This window comes from Thalia democratica, chromosome 5 (genome assembly GCF_965202585.1).
Source record: "Thalia democratica chromosome 5, ktThaDemo2.hap1.1, whole genome shotgun sequence".
Taxonomy (NCBI): Eukaryota; Metazoa; Chordata; class Thaliacea; order Salpida; family Salpidae; genus Thalia; species Thalia democratica.
The window spans coordinates 52495748-52519776 of record NC_139169.1 but is presented as its reverse complement, the minus strand read 5'-3'; the positions used below and the strand labels follow the sequence as shown (position 1 = coordinate 52519776).

The 24029-nt window shown below is 26.2% G+C and overlaps 1 protein-coding gene across 4 annotated transcripts in view; it reads right to left on the bottom strand.

The window, feature by feature from the left end:
- LOC145835392 (uncharacterized) overlaps nucleotides 1–20196 on the bottom strand; it is a 104084-nt gene extending 83888 nt beyond the window's left edge. For all 4 annotated transcript variants that reach the window (XM_082942957.1, XM_082942958.1, XM_082942961.1 and 1 more), the window contains exons 1-7: nucleotides 20060–20196; nucleotides 7557–7618; nucleotides 7272–7358; nucleotides 6088–6201; nucleotides 5916–6007; nucleotides 4184–4277; nucleotides 3641–3865 (exon numbers count right to left, since the gene is read on the bottom strand). In XM_082942957.1, coding sequence (XP_082799083.1) covers nucleotides 3641–3865; nucleotides 4184–4277; nucleotides 5916–6007; nucleotides 6088–6201; nucleotides 7272–7358; nucleotides 7557–7618; nucleotides 20060–20181 — 796 coding nt within the window. In that variant the 5' untranslated portion in view covers nucleotides 20182–20196. The remainder of the gene's footprint in view (nucleotides 1–3640; nucleotides 3866–4183; nucleotides 4278–5915; nucleotides 6008–6087; nucleotides 6202–7271; nucleotides 7359–7556; nucleotides 7619–20059) is intronic.
- Nucleotides 20197–24029: the final 3833 nt, after the last annotated feature.

The following is a 24029-nucleotide window of genomic DNA, read 5'->3' as shown; positions in this document are numbered from 1 at the left end:
GTAAAATTAAATTAGGGGTTCCGCGGAAATGTTGAACTTTGGAAAAGGGTTCCGCCACTAGAAAAAGGTTCAGAAGCACTGCTGTAAGCATCATCTGCTTGTTCCGAGATACTTCAAAAAAAGAAGAGTTTTTTACTTTAGCTTAACACTATATAAAACCGAGCGAGGCATGTATGGAGAGTTTTTGCAGTTTTATGAATATTCTTAGATAAAGCTTTAAAACTTTCAGCGCAGTTTTTGAATATTCATGAGTAGAATGATAAAACTTCCGTCGTAGTTAAGCGTCGCAGCTTTTTGTTTAAAGCGAATGCGCTTTGCATTTGCAGGTTCATTCGCTTTTCGTTCTGGTTAGCTATCATTGTTAGCAAGAGTAGTTACAATTAAAGCAAACGCTTTTTTGTTTTAGCAGGCACTTTTTAGACTCTTGGTGAACAAGATTTAACTGCTTTTTATTAGAATCGTGTATTGTTTGACCTAGTAACAACCAAAACATAGATAGAGTTAGTTTAACATTAGTTTAACATAGGGGTGGGCAACGTACGGCCCGCGGGCCAGATCCGGCCCCAAGAGTCAAAATGACCGGCCCCCAAACCATTTTAAAATTTAAATGGAATCCGGCCCGCAAACAAAATTTATCTGGCCCGCGAGTGAATGATCCGGCCCGCTAGAAATTTTCAAAATTTATATGAAACCCTATAAGCCAATGTAAATATTACAAAATTTGTACAAAACTTTTTTTGAATTATTTTCACAAAATAAGCTGTAAGACTTTAACCTGAAACCATTTTTAAAAATGGCTTTTAATTTTTGTAGTAATAAAAACACTCTTTTGTTATAGGTAATTAATAAATTGATTCAAAATTTTAAAACACAAGATAAATTAGCATCCAGCCGGATTCAAGTCTTTTGAAATTAGTTCTATTCGGATACGAAACCTTGTCTAAAATTAGTATTTATCCGGATCCGGATAACATTTTTGAATAAAGATCCGGATCTAAAAAAAAGTCCAACTGGATCCAGTAGATCACTTACTCGAAATGCTCCTGCCCGCTGAGGACTATTTTATTTTGGATCGGGCCCGTTAATTATTTACGTTGCCCACCCCTAGTTTAACAGAATGTGTTTTGGTCTAGTTGTGAACGTCACTTAGATTGTATTTTAGCAATTATATGCGTTCAGCTTTCGTTGTTTTTAGCGACTGTTACTCAGCATTGCACTTATATTTTAGTCCACTGAATTCAGTAAAAACCGCTGAGAAACGACAGCAAGTGTAGTTTACACTTTACAGGTTTCGTCGCTCGCTTACAATCATTTTTTCAAGCTCTTTTCGAGTTAATATAGTAAGGTACACGTTAAAAAAACTAAGTTTAAATTTAAGATTTACTTATTAGTCTATATTGAGATTATATATTAAGCTATTTTTTAGAATCATTGTAGATTAATTTAAGTAATTGCGGAATGACGCATAAGTTAATAGAATACAATTCTGAATTAGCCTTAAAGATTTGCAAAACATTTTTAACTACAAAAATCGGCGAAAGTCTGCAGGACTTTCTTATGCCGTGAGACAAACTCAAGTTTTACAAAAAGGTTATCATACCAATTCGATCATCAGACAACAAGCCTTTGATAGACTGGTACTGGTTTTGTATTTATTAAGACTCATCAGTCAGACACAACCGAAAAACCTGCAGTCTTCAATCTACAAGCGGTTTATCATGATTAACTAGTGGACAATGAATTAAACGAAGCACGGCAAAAGACAATGCTGACGTCACTAATCAATACCAGTAAACTTCATGCGAAAGCAAGATTAAACCGTTTGTAGATTGACAATGCAGATTTTTTGGTGGTGACTAACTGAGGAATCCTAGTATGGACTAAACCAGTGGTCGGCACGCTATTTCGAATCCGTGAACCTTAAATCACAAAATTAAAATTCTATGCACCACAATTTGCATTCTAAAGCGCCGCTAGTGTTTAAGAATATGTAAACACTTTTAATCATTTTTTTACTAATAACCTTTAAATTTACCAGTTTACCCTATCCATTTTAATAAACTTTAATATTGATGATCTAATTTTTACAACAACCAGAGTTTTAGTATTTAAAATTTAATAAGTAAGTTTGACACTATTACATGTTAACCTCTTTTGAGTCAGAAAATAAGCCTGAGTGACTAAAGACTGGACTTTGTACACTAGCTAATCATAAAGAGTGGTATGTATAAGCAAAAACTAATTTAAATTACAATGAAAATTAGACATTTATAGATCTTGAATTATTTAAATATTAATAATTAATTACAAATTAAAAAATTTCAAGTAAAGTAACAGTTGAAGGTTTTTAAAAGATATCAAAATAAACCCAAGATTTTTAATAAATTTATAACTAGTCTCAGTCAAGATGAGTTTTTGTAAATATATTAAAACTAGCCTCAGTTGGTCTAGGTTTTTCATGATCTAAAACTAGACTTAATTATTATTAGAGAGCTAAGTATGTGACAGTTCTGATATTATTGACCCTTCCTATACTTTAACTTTTTTATAAGTAAAACATATTTGAATTTTTTTGGCCTAGCTAATTTTTTGTCAAATATCAGTTGATTAAGCTGATTAATATAGTGTTTTTAATGTAGCAAAACGCTTTTAAACAATAAGAGCTAATAAAATTAAACATTAATAGAATACTAACCGTTTTATTTTGTTTTAAGAATGTATGAGATTTGCTCACTTCTGTTTTTCTTTGGGCGGTTAAGGGTGGAAGAATTTTTACATAAGGTAACAGAATAGAGCTAGGAGAGTACAAAAAAAATCGTTTTATTAACAACAAAATGGTCAATTAGATATCAAGGTTGAATATGTCTTAAATGTAAAAAGGTTAAAAATAAACTTTAATTTACTTTCTGCGCGAAAAAAAAAAAATTATGTAGCCCAAAATAAATTTCATGCACCCCAAAAGTCCCGTGCATCCTAAAAGAAATTTCATGTACACTAGTGTACACCGTGCCGACCACTGGACTAAACCAGTCTCAGTCTACCGAAAGCTTGTAATCGATTTAGTAAAAACAACTTTTATTTCAAACTGTTGTAACAGGTATGAACTGTTAAACCCAAACCTGTATTTATTACGGCCATTATCAAGAAAGTCAAGATGCTTCGCGCCATAAGTAACTTAACACGACCATCACAACAGTATCCAAGACAACCTACGACCGGTTTCGTCCTCATCAGGCAGGAATAGTCGCGAGAAACCGCTGTTCAGATCTAACCGAGCGCAGACTATAATCTCACGATAAGCTGACAATATCTGAGACGTTGGGCTGTGAATGATATAACTGTATCAAATTTTTCAACTCTACTCACAAATGGTAGCTTCAGTGGTTTGTACTTAAGTCCGCTTGGTTAAATGTAAACAGCAGTTTCTCGCGAGTATGCCTGCCTGATGTCTTAAAGAGGACGAAACCGGTCGTAGGTTGTCTCGGATAATGTTGTCGATAGTGGTAAAGTTTACTATTGTTGAACTTTGGTAATATTTATTACTAAAAAGAAAAATTAAGCATCTTGTAACTTTTAAGTATAAACATTGATAAAATTGTCTACAAATAAAATCAAGAGTAAAGGCAAAGTTAATACTTACCATTAGAAGCTAACTGGGATGAAAAACGTGAGTGAAATGTTGTAATATCTGATGGCTTAAAATACTTGGTTGGTATTTTGTCTTCATATAATACAATGTTGTTTACAGTATTGTTTTTGCTCGTTGCGAGAGTATACTCACTATCGGCTACTATGGTGTTACAACTTTTTGATAAGTCATCACTAAGAGAAACTTCATTGTTGTTTTGAAGATAAATTTTAGCATCTAAAATAAAAACGCTTTTCATTGTCTTATTGTAAAATTATTAAAAAAAAACTAAAGTCAAGTTGACAAAAAAAATCCTACAACTATTGCATCATTTTGTAAGTCTAACTTTAATAGTCTTGGTTGGATCAGGAGTTATAAGCCTTTAATGAGAAATGGGCTATATAAGTAATAAAAAAAAAATTATAATCCACAAAATTAAAAATATGTTCATAAAGTTACTTTTATGAAAATAACGCAAATTTAAGGACTTTAAAAGTGCTTAAAATTGCGTAACTATCATATACCTATTTACTAACTAACAAAATTAAAACTAACTATTTGGTGCAAGATCAGAGAACATCATTGATTTTTTTAAAATTGTAGATGTATTGCTTTTGTTTTCCACATGTAAATTGTAATCCTCCTTATTCTGTTAAAAAAATGATAATAATAATATAGTAACATTAGTTAGCAACTGATTAATAAAAAAAATAACTAAATGATCTATACATTTTCATCATCAAGGTGTGCACCTGTGCAATGAGCACATTTATGTACAAATAAATTATTTTACTGTGCAGAGATACTTAGATTTATGATATAACTGTTTTCAAAATAGTTCGTATTTCATCTTATTTCAATTTCTAAAGCTAACTTATGACATTCTAAATAGTGTTAATTCTATTACAAATTAAATAAAAAATAAATAAATAAAGCAAAGGTTTTGGTAGTAGAGAAGGATACTTGTATTTATCTAGCGAGCACAGATTTTTTGTACTTACTCTCCACAGCTTTTGAAAACTTTAAGAAGCACTAATATAAAAAAATCTTGAACTTTTTTAATTCAATACTTAAACATTAGCACTTAAATAAACGGCTAAAACAACGGCAACAGTCTATGTTATAATCTGCGACTTGACTTTGTTTTTAGGACTCATTAGGCAGATATAGACACGATGAACGTTTCTATAAACCTAATTAAACATGCTAAGAATTTTAACACTAAAACGTCCATTTTTTTATCAGTAAGGAAAATTGATGCAAATAAATTATTACATCTCAACCTCTTCTTTAATATTAATAGCTTCAATATGAGGCTATCGCAAATTACAGAATTTTACTGGTTTCTTTACCAGCTCATGACTTTGTTCAATTGACAACTATATAGAAAAAGAAAGTTCTGCTTATACGAGAATTAAAATTAAACAAGCAAAACTTGTTCAAATTCAACTAAGACTAGAAATACTTTTTAAGAAAAATAATTTCACATTAAGCAAAAGTCATTAAAATAAAAGAAACACTTGATTCAAGCATTTATTAAAATGAAATTGTTTGTTAATTTAAATGCTAAAATAATTTTGCATTACAGAACTTAATATAAGGTCAAAGTATATTGAAAGTAGATTTATAATTTACATTTAGTTATATAAGAACACTTAAAGTATAAAATTTAAGTCAGATTTTACAGAATATATTAACTTGGTTAACTTTAGACATGTAGTTTTCTTTAGAAAAACTTTTACGATCCAAGCGTAACATATGGACAGCAATTTTTCATCCTCATTTTTCTGTGAAACTTTAAAACTCACTAAAAGTCTATCTACTTTTTAGGTTTCATAAGCTAGTGACTTTAAACTTCTAGAATACATTCTTTAAATAGTATTAAAAAATCAGGTAAGAAATTGTTTACATTATAGTTGTAAATTGTGACAAAAAAAGAAAAAAGGTAGATTTATAAAACTGTAAATATAATAAAGAACTTCGTTCATGGAAATTATTCAAACACATGGAACGAACTGACTGAAAAAACTTAATGGGTTAAAATATAAAGCGGAGGTAAGTTTTTATTTTTTGCTCTTTTTGATTGCGCCTTACATAAAAACCTCATTAAAAGCACTGGCTTATATTGTTTATATCACAAAAGTTACTATGATTTTTCTAAGCAGTAAAAATTGTTTGATAGTTTATATTCAAAAATTTAAAATTAAACTTGTAAAATACAAATTAGACATCCTATGGTCTTAATCTTTACTCATATGTTTTAAAATCTTTTTTTTTTTAAACTAACCTCGTTTTTTATCGTATTTTCATATTCTGCTGTAAATTTTGAAGGAGTGTTTGAAGCATTAGAACTTAGCTCAGACTTGTGGTCCTCATTTTCTGTAAAATAAAAATTGTCAATTTTAAATTTAACTGGTCGGTCATGAATAATTAAGCATAAAAAATTACTAAACTCTAACCTGCATAATTATCTGTATTGGAGGAGAAACTTGAATTGCAACTAAATTGAAAGGAGTCAAGTTCATGTAAGTGCTTGGATGATAACTGTACTTCTGCATCAATATCTTCATCGTCTATATGTGTATTTTTTAGCTATATATTTTTTAATTCAACTACATTTACTTTATTAATTAAATTAATTTTATTTTAACAAATCTCAGTTTTCTTAAATACAAAAAGTTTTTATTTTTATATGTTTTTATAACAGCCATAACTAAGATGGTGAGATTTTTGGTTGAAACTTAATGTAAAATTAATAAAATTATAATATAATAAGATACAACTTAAGGCCATAGGGGGGGTCCACTTTGTTTTTTACAACTTGATCTTATTTTGTAGAATTTAATCTGAGCTATCAGACACTTTTAACCGCTTAAAAAAACTCAAAGTAACTTTTGAGATATAAGCGATCAAAAAAAGGGCGTTCAATAGGTTCCTTATGGAAGGCAAAAACTAAAAATGCGAAAAAAGACTATTTCACTAAAAATCTATCTCCTCCTTCATTTTTAGAGTAATCTTTCTCAAATTTTTACAGAATGTGTATCATTAAACTTTAAAGAGATCTATTGTAGGAATTTTTTTAATTTTGAGAAAAAAAAATTATTGTCAAAAAACTACCCTTTTTTTTTAGTTTTTTGTGGATAAAATTTTTATTTTTCAAAATTTCAAAAATTCCAACATTCAGATTCTTCAAAATATTAAAAGGAACATTTCCTGAAAATTTGAAGTCTAAAGGTCAAAAAATAAAGGAGGAGATAGGTTTTTAGTGAATTTTTAAATTTCCGAGAAAATTGACCCCGAAAAATTTGCGGTCCATACGTTTGTATCGGAAACTTTTTACAAAAAATAAAATATCTCAAAAGCTAAATTATATTTTTGAATTTTATAAAAACAGGCTTGTAGTTTGTATTTAAAGCTTTCATATAAAAGCCAAAGTTATTTTTTGTAAAAAAAAGTCGGACCCCCCCCCCCTATGGCCTTAATAAAACATTAAAAATTGATATTTAAATAAGCAAAGCCCGTCTGAAAATCAAAACAAGTAGTATTCTAATCGAATTTGAGTAGAATAAGTATTTGCATACCAAAACTATTGCTTTTATATTATTACTAGAAAATAAACTATAAGTATTTTACATCAATTAACCTGCTTCTTGTAAGGGAATATTTTCCTTGTTTTTGGAAGTATTTTCTCTACTAGTAATGTGAATTAAACTAGCTGTACTTCGAAATTCTGAAAAATTGTAAAATAAAAGAAACTAACCAATTTAAACCATATACTTATTTGACTCTTAAATAAATCTATAGTTCCCTATTTGTTTGAAAACTGTATATAGGGTTCAAAATATAACTCTATAACTTTCAGTTTTAATCCATGGTAGTTTAATTAAAAGTTTAGTCTTAATCTGTATTCTTAAATTTAGTTATTTACCATCAAAAGCGTTACTGTCAAGCAGACTTAGTGAAGATCCATTTGTAAAACTTCGTTCGTGTCTGTAAAAAATATTGAAATTTGAGTTTAACAAGTTAAAGAAATAAACTATTGCAACTTTTGTGTGTTGACTTAGATGTATGTTTAATTTGTCATTTAATTATCTACTTGTTTATAACTTATTTATATATTCTGTTTCAAAATTATTAAAATATTAAAACAATATGTCTCAACTCTACACATAACATTTAAAAGAGAGATATTTTGTTCATTTAAAATACTGTCATTCATGCTGAAAAATACTTACTGTTAGAGGTAGTTACAAAATATAATATCAATACAAATAGTAGGGTTGGGCAACATACGGCATGCAGGGCAAAAATGACCGGCCCGCCCAGATCAATATTACAAAATTTGTATAAAACTTTGTATCAAATTTCAACAAAACAAAACGCAAGAGTTAGAATTTAGAAACATGTTAAATTTATTTTGTTAATATATTACTACTAATAAAAACACAATTTTGTCCTAATTTTGTTTTTAACTTAGTTGGAATATTCTTTTGTCAAATTACCTTGAGAAAATGTTTTTATCTTATATCTGATATTTTACATATTTACCTTTGTCAATCTACCATGTCAATGACTTTCATAAACAATGGACAAGTCAAAAATGACATTTTTACCCTAAAAAACAATGAGTTGTTTATATCAATAACACGAAAAATATTTTTTTATCTCCAAACAAATAGTTTACAACTATTTCAGTCAAACTGCTTAACTTTACAATTCAACAATGATTAGGAAAAGTTTCATATTGCATTTGGGTCTTAAAGCCGCAAAAACAGCAACTATTAAAAGCAATAAAAAAGTATAAACGTTATACTCAATATTCCAATAAAGGTTGGTCCTCATATTTTGCAATTAGGTGAATTTGTTTAGGCATATGAACGAACCAAATACCAAACTAATAGGGAAGGGTACTTTCGCTCATGAAATGTACCCTGTAGTTAAGGCATAAAGGTTAAATGTAAACAATTTTCTCCCAATCTCAGTAAGAATAACTTGACACATTTTCAACACTTGCAAATAAAGAACAATCAGTGACATCAACGGAAACGTACATAATGTTATATTTTCAGCTGATAATGAGTTTGGTGTGACAATGAACTTTAGTAAAACAGTGCTCTCATAGAAATATTAAAACAAAAAACATTTATGATATACTTAACAAGTTTACTTATTGATATACTTAAGAGTTTGTCTCGAGTAAGTTTTAGTTTCTAATTATTGCATTTATATAGTTATTTGCCTTAACTAAAAAAGAATGCTCAATTTACTGGGGTGTAAATAATAGTTTTGTTAATGTTTTGTTGACTCTTGGCTTAAAATCACAATTTTAGACAATTCTTAATTCCATTTAGATAAATTTCAAGGTATAAATATGTATTTTTTAAAAAGCTCTGAATCCAGTTTTTTTCCTTTTTCTTTGACTCATTATATTAATATAAATTCAATTCGTTTTAAAAACTAGTACCAGTTTCACCTAGTTATACTCTGACATACTTGAATTTTCGAATATGCAACATTTTAGTTTTTGTTTATATTTTTCACGCATGAATAAGTTTCCAAATAACAGTATAAATAACTAACATTGTTATGTGCAGTTTAATATTTTATTTTTGCTTGAAAAGATTGCAATTTTTTGCCACCAAAACCGGTCGCCAATAAAATATATAATTTGAATAAATCTATTTAATAACACTTATAAATGATTATTAATTCTGCCCAGCGTTGTAATAAATAAATCTAAATATCTAATAACAGGGTTCGTGCGCGATTTTTTTTCATTTAGCCTGACTGGATCAATTTAGCCTGACATTTTTTCAAAGTAAGTAAAATCCCCTTTAGAAGTTATTTTAGGTATGGGGGGTCTTGATTAGTACTATTGTAGTCTCCGACTTCAACCAGCTTGAACTCAAAAATAGTTTGAGCTTTAAAAGTCTGCAAAGAGCAACTCATAGCTTAGTTACAACTCAATAAAATAAGACTAAATTAGGAAAAGGGTGATTGACCCCCCCCCCCGTATGCCCTTAACATAACAAATTCAGTGATAAGTTGTAAAATAAGTTTTATATCTGATCTGTTACTAGTGTAAAAATTCAATATATATTATTAAACACAATTTTTTAATTTAATTAAGCACTAAGTAAAAACATTATAACCAGAAGATATATAATAAAACTATGTGCATTGTCGTGTTTTATTAAAATTTAAAATTCAATGCTTAACAAGTATTAAAATAAGTAAAATATGTTTATTATAGTAATTTGACTAATACTTAAAATTGATACACAATTATAATTCCTAAACTCTAAATAAATACAGTGATTGTTGATATCATATCAGATTTAAAGAGGTTACACTTAACTTAAAAAAAAACCTTTAATATTTTGTTCTTGTATAGAAAAATGAATTGTACTTAAAACTTGTACTCAGACAAAACTTAGTACTTATATCTTAAAGCTAAGTTTTAGTGTTGTGAATATCTTTAATAACTTAAAACAAACAGTAAATATAATAATAAACTGCTAAGAGTTTTAATCTAAAAAGTATTTGGTATAAGGCCTTAAATTGGAAATTAAAACAATTCAACTAACTAAGCTCTGAAAAACATAGCTTATGTAAACAAATTCAAACAAACAGCTAAGTTGTTTAACTAAACTGTAATGTTGAAACTGTATTTTTTATGAATTTTCATAATTATGACGTATATAATTTACACAAAACAAAATAATGAAGATTTTTTTTTGAGATTCAACAAAAGGTTTTAAGAATTTATTTTTACAAATACGGACTGATTTTGTCTTTAATAACTAAATCTTTATTTAGAAATAAATTCACATTTCCATTTGATCTTAAAAGATTTCTCAATTTTTTTTTATCAAAAATTTTCAAGCATTTGAACTGAGAAAAACTGAGATTCTCAAATTTTTAAATATAAAAATTGATTTAGCCTGACGTTTTTTAACTTTTTTCAAAAAAACTGATTTAGCCTGACTTAGACTGATTTAGCCTGACGCGCACAAACCCTGTAATAAATATCAAAAATAAGATGTCATAATTGAGAATCTTTTGTGAGTAAACTTGAAATAGTGATCAACCGGATCCAGATAATGACTTTTAATTAGGATCCGGCCAGATCCGGATCTAAAAAGGGATTATCCGACCGATTCCATATACTAGATCCAGAAGATTACTGATTCAAACGCTCCAGCCCATCAAGGACTAAATTTTTCCCGATCTGGTCTGTTGATTTAAAACCTTACCCAATCATAAGAAAAGGAAAAACTTGAATTAAATTAGAAAAAACAAATTTTATAATTAAATGACATATAAACTACAAAATATAAATAAATCAAATAAAAGACAATTACAAAACAAAAAAAAATGCTTTTATATAATTTAAAAATTTAAACTTAGAAACCCTAAAAAATATGCAGAAATTATAATATAATTAGAACACATAAATGAGGGAACGGGTCTAAATTGCGCAAAGACAAAATTGCATGAGGTTACTAAATTGCACGTGGGGACTAAATTGCACAAGAACAAAATTGCACGAAGATACTTTTGCACGAAGACTAGTTTGCATGCGGACACAAAACTGCACAAGAGGACAAAATTGCACGAAGACTATTTTGCACGGAAGGTAAATTTTGCACGGAATGTCAACTTTGCACGACAGACAGTTTTGCACAGAGGGTCAATTTTTCACAAAAAAATACTTACTTAAAATAACTAAATAAAAATATATTAAACCCTTTATATTTTATTAAAAAAATAATAAGCATGTATTAGTGTAATTAATTTCAATTTAATTAGGTTTATATTAATTTTATTTATTTATCTGTCTTAATTTATTTAGATTTTTTTTCAATTGAAAGTAAACTATATGTTTAAAATTTGATATAAATTATAAAAAGTTTTTAATAAAAATAAAACTGGAATTTTGATTTAATAAAAGTTATCCTTATTAAAGAATAAACATGTATTGATGTAAACTTAAATTAAATTAAAATTATACTAAATTTCAATATGAAATAAAAAAAATATAAAAATAATAATAAATAATATTCACATGGGTAGGTATTTAAAATTGCACAAGCGTACAAAATTGCACAAAGATACTTTTGCACAGAAAAAAACAAGCCTGCAAAGTAGTGAGACAATTAGATAAATTTAGAAAGGATAAAATCCGTCTGGTGAAATTTCTATTGTGCATTGTACAGAAAGTTCTGTTATGGTTGTGTACTGCCATAAAATATACTTAAAATTGTTTATTTTTTTGTTTTGTATAAAAATTTTAAACACAATTTATATATCATTATTTTCTATTTGTTTAAACTTTATCTTAGTTGCATCATTAACTGCACGCGTTATACTCTAATTAGCTTTTAAGTTTTTCCTGCTCTGTTTTTTCTCTTTATCCAACCCGGACTTGCAAAAAAGCACTGTCAGAAGCTATTTTCTTCTTACATTTTTAGAAGAAAAAATAGATACAAGCTTTTGACCAAAATGAAACAAACAAAATAATACAACAGCTACAATTATTCAATTTCTATTTTTAACATAAAAAAATATTTATTAACTTAAACAATTTTTTTTCGGTTAGTTTATTTTAATAATGGTTAGAATCTAATTCTATAATCTAGTTTTTATTTTTACTTACATAAATTTTTTTTGATTGATTTTTTGTTTAACTATTAAATTAATTAATTTTGACTTTTATAATTATTATTATTTCTTTTAAACTTACTTAGTTATTTATTTCATTTAGTGTGACTTTTTTTATTATTTTATTAACTTTTTTTTGGACTTTTATTTAATGTGTTTATTATTTAATTTAATAATTTTTAATTTTTAAAAATCTCATTTATTTTTTGATTTTTTTTAAATTCATTTATTATTTAGTTATTTGATTTTTTAAATTCTGACTTTTTTTATTATTTGTTTAAATATATTTAACTTTTATTTTGTCATTTTTTACTTAAAAATAATAATTTTTTTTTTAAATTTTAAACATATGTCTGCTAATTTTAATTTTTATACATAAAACAAGTCTTTTTCAACAACATATATATTTCAACAATTTTCTTCAGTGTGATTACAATTGTAACAAGGTAAAACAAATTTTAAACTTATATAGCCTTTCTAATTATATGAGAAATTATCAATCAATTAGCAAAAAAAAGCCTAAACTATAACACAAAAATTAAAAACAACAAGGAAAACGTAATTAACTGTAACAATTTAAAACAAAACAAAATTAGTCTAATTTAAACAAGGATAATGAGTAATCAAATTCTCTTTGTTTGCATAATTCTGGCTTGTTTAAGTGAATATAAATAGCTTCTATTTTAATTAAATCAAAAATGTTCGTGCAACTTCTTAAAACTTTGAACTTTGTCTCACTGTAATTATTACCACATTTAGGATTTTTTACTAAGTGCTCTGAAATTGATGATCTTTTTGTTGCGTTTAAGGAAGCAAAACGCAACAAAAAGATCATCAATTTCAGAGCACTTAGTAAAAAATCCTAAATGTGGTAATAATTACAGTGAGACAAAGTTCAAAGTTTTAAGAAGTTGCACGAACATTTTTGATTTAATTAAAATAGAAGCTATTTATATTCACTTAAACAAGCCAGAATTATGCAAACAAAGAGAATTTGATTACTCATTATCCTTGTTTAAATTAGACTAATTTTGTTTTGTTTTAAATTGTTACAGTTAATTACGTTTTCCTTGTTGTTTTTAATTTTTGTGTTATAGTTTAGGCTTTTTTTTGCTAATTGATTGATAATTTCTCATATAATTAGAAAGGCTATATAAGTTTAAAATTTGTTTTACCTTGTTACAATTGTAATCACACTGAAGAAAATTGTTGAAATATATATGTTGTTGAAAAAGACTTGTTTTATGTATAAAAATTTTTTTTTACTTATTTTTTTTTTTTACTTAGTTATTATTTTTTACTTGTTTATTGTTTGATTTGTTACTTTTTAATTAGTTTTTTTTTTTTTTGTAATTTTTAATTTAAAATTTATTACTTATTTATTTCAATTTTTTTTTATTATTTAGTTATTTAATTTTTTAATTCTGATTTTTTATTTCTTTAAAAATTATATAAATTTTTTCCGTATTTTTTTTTATTTAGTTATTAATTTTTTTAATTCTGATTTTTTTTTTAATGTTGTATAAATTTTTTTCATGCAAAATTGTCTTTGTGCAAAAGTGTCTACGCGCAATTCTGAACCCTCCCTGGGAAGGATACAAAACCTGTGCAAAATTGTTACTTGTGCAAAAGTGTCTGCGTGCAAAAGTGAACCTTTGTGAAATTTTGTCTACGTGAAATTTTATCTTTGGGCAGATTTGTGCTCTCGTGCAAATAAGTCTTTGTGCAAAAGTATCTTCGTGCAATTTTGTGTTTTTGTGCAATTTTGTCTCCTTGTACAATTTTGTATGCTCGCGCAATTTAGACAGCTACCCCATAAATGATATAAGCCATCATGTTGTGTAATAAAAGTTGTAACGAATCACTCATCACATTTATGTTTTGTTTTATTTCAGAAGAGTTAAAGTTAAAGAACTTTAAAGTGACGTCACAATTAGTATTGAAAATAGAAAATGAGAAAAAGAAGCGTGAAGTAAATTTAAGAGGAAGAGTTTAAAACTGAGCTTGCAGACGCGAGTCGGATTTGACGTGGAAACGGCACAACGACGAAGAAGCGAGTGAGCCGGCAAGGCAAATGAAGCTTATTTGAGACTTTAGGTAATTAAACAAGGATAGGAAACTTTATCAACGATTCTATTTTCTGTCCATATCAAGAAAATGTTTAGTAGTTAGTATATGTGCCTACTGGGCTCTTTAGAAGTCATTGGTAATTCAATTAATTGTATTTTCATTTATTTTACTTATTTTACAGTGTGTTTATTAATCTTATATATTACATAAATCACGTGCACTAATATAACCAGTTTTATAACATTGTTTATATAGTAAGTACTAGTATATTAAATTAAGCCGGCGTTCCACCTGAACGTCTGTAATACTTTAAATAACCGTTCATCTTATTTAAGAGCAGCTTAACAATACTTACCGTCATCATCGTAATTGATGACAATTACAAAGTAACTAAATAAATTATCAATTTATATAATTTAAAAATAATCGAGGCATTCCACAAGAAAAAATTTCAGTGTACCCCTAGAAAACATAGTTCTTCAATAAAAAAAAAAAACAGTAAGTCAGTTAAATTCATACTATGTATACAAAACATAAATAGATATTGTAATTTTCATATTCTCAAGAAACACAACTAACTTAATTTAAAAAGAACTAATTGCAAAATTTAATAGATAACCCAAGCTTGCAATTTAAGAGAGTGTCAACAGAAGAAGAAAAAAAGTTAGAACTTTTAAGATAAAACAAAAACTTCATAAAAACAGGATTCAAAACAGTAAATTGTGTAAAAACAGCAGCAATTTTTTAATGGTACCTCTTACAATCCATCACACAGTGTGCTGGTAAGCAATGATTGACTCTTTTGATACTTAAATTAATAGTTATACGTTGTTAAGGGCAGGGGGTCCAACATTTTTTTTTTACAAAATTAACACTGGTTTTTATTTGAAAGTTAAGAGTATATACTATAACACAATTTTTATAGAACAAAAAATATTTACTAACTTTTGAGATATAATCAGTTACATAAAAATTTAGATACAACTGTAAGGAATCAAAAATTTTCGAGACTGTTTTCTCAGAATTTTAAAAAATTTACAAAAAATATATATTCTGCATTTTTTAAGCCTTTAACCTTAAACTTTCCGGAAATATTATATAGAAAAATTCAAATGTAACAATAAAAAAAATCAGGGTTGCCACTTTTGAAGTAAAAAAACTCTTGAGTGAGCAAAAACTTTCCTGAGTCACCTTGAGTTTTTTTTCAAATCCTTAACAAAAAAAATGTCTCTGGTGCAAACTACTTATACCTCATTTTCATTTTATTTATTGATAACTGAAAGGTATGTTGTATGTGTATGCATCTGCATTGTTCACTTAACTTATGAGAAATACTATTTTTGAATATTATATCACACTAGTCTATACTCATTCTTTAATTTTTTTAATGAAACAAGCATTTATAAGTTATAAAAAACATATTTATCTATAAATTAAGGACGTATAAAACAATATAAGTTTACTAGACTATATAAGTAACTAAAATTATAAAGTTAAACTTTTTATTGTATAGTTAAACTTTTATATCTTGAAACTGATTAAGTTTAATAAAAACTAAAATCATGTCAAGTATTAATTACAGATTTTAAACAAAAACTAAAATGTTATTTCTGAGAATAGTGAAGAACTAGCGGCTAAGCTAAAAAAATAAAAAAGCATTTCAAAATTAATAAATATTATGTTTTTGAACAAAATTGGGTGGGTATACAAAATAACCATATCTTAAAACTGGATCAACTAAATCTCAATTCTAGATCTAGAAAATAATATGCTCTGAGACTTGTGAAAAAATATTCTATCTTTAGATTTTTATAAAACATCAAAACTGCCTTTAGTCATTCTGAGTTTTAGAAAATGACAAAATATCTTGAGCTATCTCGAGCTACCATGAGATTTTCTATAATTTAAAAATATCTTGAGTTTCCTTGAGTCTGACTTTGTCCCATCATATCTCAAAAACTAACTTTCATTAAAAAAACGGTAAAAAACAATTGTTAGCTAAATTTAAGATCTAAAAAAAAAGGTAAACATGCGAAAAAGAGGGAATTTCTCCTCTATGCCCTAAACTAAAATAGAACTTAGTTTCTTCTTATCAAAACTGGTTTTGTTTTTTTGTTTTTTTTTTGCTTGAAGTTCTTCAAAAGTTATGTAAGTTTAAATATGCATAACATTAATTAATTTTTATTTCAAAAACTACCTAAAATACTTCTTATTTTCTCTATAAAATTAAGTTTGCAACAGCCACACAAAAAAATTTAAAATAATTATATACGTCAATTTTTTTTATGTTCGGTATAGTTCCCGTTGAAAAATAACTACGACAAGTATATTACTTACTGATTAGGAACTTAATATTTACTCAAAACAGAAATAAACAATTGTCAGTTCTCTTTCAGAAGCAGAAATTTATAAGCTTATTATAACTAATTATACTTTACTTTATTTTCCGCAAAAACATGCTAATTATAAGATAAATTAGCAATTTAAAGTTCAACACAGTAAAAAAAATCAATTTTTTAAGAAATTCAGAATTTTAAAGTATTAAAACTTTCAATACATACTGATTAAAATTAAGACTATAAAAACTAAACGTTTATTAATTTTTTTCAAGAAAATCAGAAGTTTTCAAGATTTGATATCACAAAAACTGACAGTTTTCAGATTTTTCTTAAAGAACTTTTATAGCCTGATATAGCCTGACATGTATGAACCCTTTTGCTTAAATATTTTAAAAGTTCAATTTTTTATCAAGTTTTTACCTTTGGTTAATTTTAAGTTTACTTAAAACTTTATTTTTTTCCTTTTTAATTCACCTATATGTAATTTTTTTTATAATCTTAAACGTTTGTATTCTATTAATTTTACGGTAAACATAACTTTAAAACAGTTAAGAACTACTTAATCTACATTTTTAACCTTTTAAAACTACTTACAATTGGCTTTTTATGACAAACTATTCATGAATAAATTTTTAAAGATTTTTTATACTTAACTTAATTTCATACTATGTTAATGTCAGTTTTTGGCTTTTTTTTTTGTGGTGAGTGCTGAACTAATTGAAATTTAAACTTTCTTAACTTTCAAAATGAGTAATTTATAAACAAATTTTCTGAGCAGTATTATGAAATTAATCAAAAACAATTATGTTTGATATAATAATATTATTCAAGTATAATTGAAAACAAGACGAATAAACACTCAAGAAATAAATAATTATTCGAATCATCAAAGCACATATACAATGAAGCACTAAAGAGAAGTGAATACAACAAAGAAAATAAATACATCAACAAAAACAATATCACAACCAAAAAGGTAAAAATAGAAAACGAAAAGTACTGTGGTTTAATCCACCATATGACAAGGCAATAAAAACAAACATATGCAAAAATTTCATCAACATAATAAACAAGCATTTTGGTGAAAAGAGAAAAATGAAGAAATTCATCAACAAAAATAATGTAGCTATGAAAAAACTAAAAAACAGCTACTCATTCATGCTTAACATTGAAAACATAATCAAATGTCATAACTCTAAGATCCTCCAGGCCAATAAAGATAAAAATAGTTCGAAAAGGTGCAACTGCAGAAAAAAAACACGAATATTCATTTAAAAAATGAATATAGAAAAGAAAATGTTTGATATGAAGCAAAAATAGAGTCTAACAACTACAATAAAGTATATATATGACTACTAACAGAAAATGAAATCAAAAAAAGAATCGCAGTGCATAAAACAACATTTTAGATTGACCCAGAAAAAAAGAACATTATAAAATATAAAACTCAATCGAACTATCTAAAGAAATCCACAAATTAAAAGAAAAAAACCAATGATTTCAGATCCTTTGGAGAAGCATCAAACAAATCCGAAAATCCAGACAAGGAAAAGACACATGCAAACATGTACTAAAACTTCCAAAAAAATTATGGGGAATCCATAAAATGAAGCAACTTTATAGGGAAATTATCAAAAAGAAAACAATTAATTTTCAATGTTACGAACATACTTTTAAGGTAGATGAAGTAAAATATGTCATTAACCGTTTATAAGCAGTCTTAATAAGAAATTCACGAAAGTCTGAGGGTTTTGAGCTCTAATTTTAGTTAAATAAGCAAACTTTAGATAATAATGTTTAAATTAAAAGAGAGAAAAAATTGTCTGCTAGCTGGCGCCATATGGTCACAGTTTTGTACTAAGACTGCATATATTATGAATTGATAAACATAAATATTAATTTACATGTTTTTTCACCATGTGGTGTTGCTGATTTGGTTTTCAAATTTCAATCATCAAGCAAAAAAAAACTAATTTCTTGGGATTTCTATTCTATTTTAACCTAGCCAAATAATAGAGTAAAAATATTTTTTTATTTACATTAAGCATATTCTGAGTCATTAGTTTTTTTGAAGGGCATAGGGAGTCCAAATTTTTTTTAACTAAAACTAAAATTGGATCTTATATGAAAGTACTTTCTCTAAAAAATTGAAGAAGATTGTTTAAAACATTAAGGAGATAGATTTTTAGCTAAATGATCTTTTTTTGCGTTTTTGGTTTGCACCTTCCATTAAGAACCTATTGAGGTCACCGGTTTTGATCACTCATATCTCAAAAATTACTTTGAATTTATTCAAGCGCTTAAAAATGTCTTATAGGTCAGATAAAACTCTATAAAATAAGATGTAAAAATCAAGGTGAACCCCCCTATGCCCTTAGTAATCAAACTCATTACATTTTTTTTTTTTGAATATTTCAAGTTTGATTTATGCTTGTTTACATTTTATTATACTTTAATTTCTCAAATGAAGAAACATTATTAGTTATTTGATTTATTAGATTTAAAAAAATACTCTCCTACTTTTTAAAATAAAAAAGTATTTTTATATGTTTTTGGAGATTCCTAAAAGTTTAGGACTAGTTACATCCCTGACTTAAACTGTCAAGACAAGACTGAAATTATTAAAAAATTATACTATTTTTGCCAGTTCATAATTATGGTTTCTACTTTTTTTTGATCTTAGCATAAGAGCTTGTTGTTATAATAATGGCCTAATATACATTACTTTACTGATCCCATATTGTTTTTTTTTTTTGAAAATGTAAACATGTTTACAAAATATATGTATATATTAATGGCTACTTAAATTAATCTAATCTAATTTATGAAACTCCTTTTTATCAAAAAAAAATAGTTTTCTTAACATCAAATTATTAAAATTAAATTATAGTAAGAAATTTAATATAGAATTGATTTGCATAAAATCTTAACTACAATATACAACTTAGTGGTACTTAAAGCTATTATTATTAAAAAAAAAAGATAAATACTACTTTACAGATACTAAAAAATAGTATTTTTGACAACAAGGGCGCAAAAGTTTATGTATGTATAGTTTTCCAACATAATTACATAACAAATTTAAATTCAGTAGAATAAATACTCCTTGATCTTAATTTTATTATAATAGAGTTTATATAACAACAATGAATTAACAACAAAAGGTATGTCCAGTATAGAAATACACTTTCATTAATTTTTATAAGTTACTCAGTTTTGAAAACTTCATTTTATTTTTATAAAACATTCATAACTTAGTAAGTCTCTAAAAATCAAATCTATAGAATTTTTTATTTGAACAACATTCAAAATTTATTTCAATTACAATTTTGTAAGGTAAAATAAATTATAGACTGACTTGCAAGAATCACTACCATTTCTGTTAGATGTTGAGCAAAGTACTGGGTCAGGTGATTGAATAGTTTTTTCTGAAAAAAATTCATTTCCAGTATAGACTGAGTACCTTTTATTATCATTCATCCAAATTGATTTATACTATCTGCAAGTTATTTAATGCTTGTCAGCGTCCTAAGACAATGTAATATGTTTTAAATTTAAGAAAAATGTATATATGCTTTATACAAAAGTTGAATTAATTAAAAGCACAGTAGTTTTAAACCTTCAATTACAAATAGCTTGATAAAATGGTAAGAAAAAATTTAACCTTACTACTACAACCTTGTAGCTTATTTAAAACTTAATAAGATAAGACAAATTGTGAAAAAGGTTAATCATGCCCTTAATCAAAATTTACATGATTAAAATCAACATTTTAATGTATTTGTAAACAACAATTTATAAAAAACGTTATTAAAAATGTTTGTTACCATACTTAATTAAATAAATACCTTATTATTGTTATATAAATTTGCAGTAGTTTTATTTTTTGTATACTTGGTTTTGAAATTTTAGAGTTACTTAAAAAAAGATAAAGTTATTTGAAAGCAATCAAAAGGCAAAGAATATCTTACTTTATAACATGGGTCTACTTGAAAGCTGCTACTGCTTTTAGTTATAAAAACAGTGTTCTTTGCAACTACAGTATAGTTACAATTCTGAATACTGTTGACCACATACAATAAACTATAACAACAAACCTTATTTTATAAACTTGGACATAAAACCTTTGGTAGAGAAAATGTTACATTAAAAACAACTAGTCAAAGTTCTTAAGCAAGACTTAGCAACTTTCAGGGTTGCCACTCGTTTTTTCAAAATTTTTTCTAAGTTTTTTAAGTTTCTTCCAGGTTTTAAAAGTACAAATCTTTTGGTCTGTAAATTTTTATGTTTAAATCTAATTACTATATAAGGAACTGTGTTAATTAGTATAAAAACATTAAAAAGATATAGTAAAGTTAGTTTAAATGTGTTTTTTGATAAAAAAATTTTTGATGATGACAAAAAACCTTATTTATAGGATAAATTTTTTGTGTCCAATTGAAATTTTACTATTAAAAATGTTAAAATTATTCAAAATTCCAGGTTTTTCCAGGTATTTTGATCTAAATTCCAGATTTTTCAAGGTTTTTTTCAAAACTTCTCAAATTCCAGTTTTTCCAGGTTATTTTTGTCTAAATTGTCGAATTCCAGGTTTTTCCAGGTTTCCAGGTAAAGTGACAACCCTGAACTTTTGACTGACAGGCTTAAATTTGGAACAATATTTTTTCTGACACTTGTTGGTCAGTGGAGATAGTTTAATGATTTGATAAAAAGACAAAGCATTTTAATAAAGGACTTTTTGGTAAATAAGGGACTCTTTTGGACAAGAAGTCACTATGCACGGAAATTGAAAATGTTAAATAAAATAAAGAAAAAATATTATTAAAAAAAACAAAAAAATAAAATCAATGAAAAAAAAAAGTTATCAACCAAGGGTAAGGGGTAACAGTGATAGTAAAAATTAAAAATAAAAAAGAATAAAAAAAGAGTTACTGACTGAAGGTAAGGGCTAACAGTGATAGTTTTTAAAACAAATATAAATAAAATAATATTTACAAAAATTATTAATAAAAAAATAATAATAACAATAATAAATTATTAAATAAAAATCAAAAAAAAGATTATTGACTAAGGGTAAGGGACAACAGTGATAGTAAAAATAAAATAATAAAAAATTCAACTCTTGTGTGTGGCCCTTGTGGAAAAAAGTCTATGTGCAAAAGTGTCTTAAGGCAAAATTGACCCTTTGTAAAAAAGTTTCTTTTTATGCATATTTGACACCTACTCAACTATTAAACATATTAAGGACATTTCTTTTGCAAAAAATAATACTGGAGCTTATATGAAAGCTTTAAGTATTAATTATCAGACGGATTTTTGTTAAATAAGAAAGTTTTAATTAATTCTTAAGATGTAAATAAAAACAAATTGTACAGTAATCTTCCTTTATTGTACCTTTTTATGGGTAACCTATAAAAAGGTACAATAAAGAAAGATTAATGTACAATTTGTTTTTATTTATATTCCAGTGAGGTTACTTCACTAGGATCTTTTGTTAGCAAACAATTTAACCTATATTTTCGAACAGTTATCAGGGTTGCCACTCGTTTTTTCAAAAATTTTTCCAGGTTTTCCAAATTTCTTCCAGGTTTTTAAAAGTATACATTTTTGTATCTATTTATAGTTTAGAGTTAAGTTAAAGGTAAGAAACTGTGTTAAATTGTATAAAAACATTTAAAAGATACTGTAAAGCTACTTTAAATATGTTTTTTGATAAAAAATATTTTTGATGATAACAAAAATCTTTAATTTATATGATAGATTTTTATAATCAAATTGAAATTTGATTACTAAATATGTGAAAATTGTTAAAATTCCAGGTTTTTCCAGGTTTTTTTTTGCATAAATTGTCTAATTCCAGGTTTTTAAAGGTTTTTCCAGGTTTCCAGGTGAAGTGGCAACCCCGAGTTATACTTTTAAGATGTAGTCATTTTTATGAAAAGTTTACAATACTAATATATGAACCAAAATTTTTACACAATCAATTTATTCAGATACTTAAAAACTTACTAAAAATCTATATTCTTAATTTTTACAAGATTGCAAGGGTTTTTGAGAAATTTCGTCCAGGATTTCAAAAGTACAAATTTTCGGGTCTATGTTAAGTATAAAAATAATTTTAAGGTAAAAAACTGTCTTAATTAGTATGACAACATTGAAAATGTATTGCAAAGCTACTTTAAATGTGTATTTCATTAAAAAATATATAATAACAAAAAAAACTATCTAGTTTAACTTTTTCTCAAATCCTTTAAAAAAATTGCATCTGACACAACTATTTATGATTATTATTCATTATTCTTAATAACTAAGGGCATAGGGGGGTTCAACTTGATTTTTACAAGTTGATCTTATTTTATAGAGTTTTATCTGAGCTATCAGACATTTTTAACCGCTTGAAAAAATTCAAAGTAATTTTTGAGATATAAGCGGTCAAAGTCAGTGACCTCAATAGGTTCCTTATAGAACGTACAAACTAAAAACGCAAAAAAAGACCCGTTCACTAAAAATCTATCTCCTCCTTCATTTTTTGAGCAATTTTCTTTAAATCTTCACAGAAAGTGTATTATTAAATTTTAAAAAGATTAAATGCAGGAATCTTTTTAATTTTGAAAAATAAAATATTTATTAAAAAAAAACACCTTTTTTTTTGTAAATTTTATCTAAATTTTTTTTTTTAATTTTTTTAAAATTCCAACATTCAAAGTCTTTTAAACTATAAAAGGAACGTTTTCTGAAAGTTTAAGGTCTCTAGCTCCAAAAATGAGGGAAAGATAGATTTTTAGTGATTTATTCAATTTCCAAGAAAATTGACCCAAAAAATTTGCCGTCCATTCATTTGTTTGTATCGGAAAATTTTAATCAAAATTACAATATCTCAAAAGTTAAATAAGATTTTCTAATTCTATAAAAACTGACTTGTAGTTTGTACTTGAACCTTTCATATAAGACCAAATGTTATTTTTAGTAAAAAAATGTTGGACCCCCCATATGCCCTTAAATAAAAAGTTGTATGGGCATACATTTGCATTAGATGTTTACTAAACTTAGGAGAAATACTGCTTTTGATTATTCAAAATAAAAAGTTAACTTAATTGAGATTAAAAAAGAAAACTTTTGGATAATTTTACTAACGATGTTATTTAACTTTATACATAATAATAGAAAGTAGTTTTTTTAACTTTTTAATAGACCAACTTCAGTCTTACCACATAAAATACTTGCTTGCATGAATAAACTTCTACCATAATAACAAATCATGATAGCAAATTACAATATCAAAATATTGAAACTGGATCAACTAAATATCATTCTAGATTAGGGGTGGG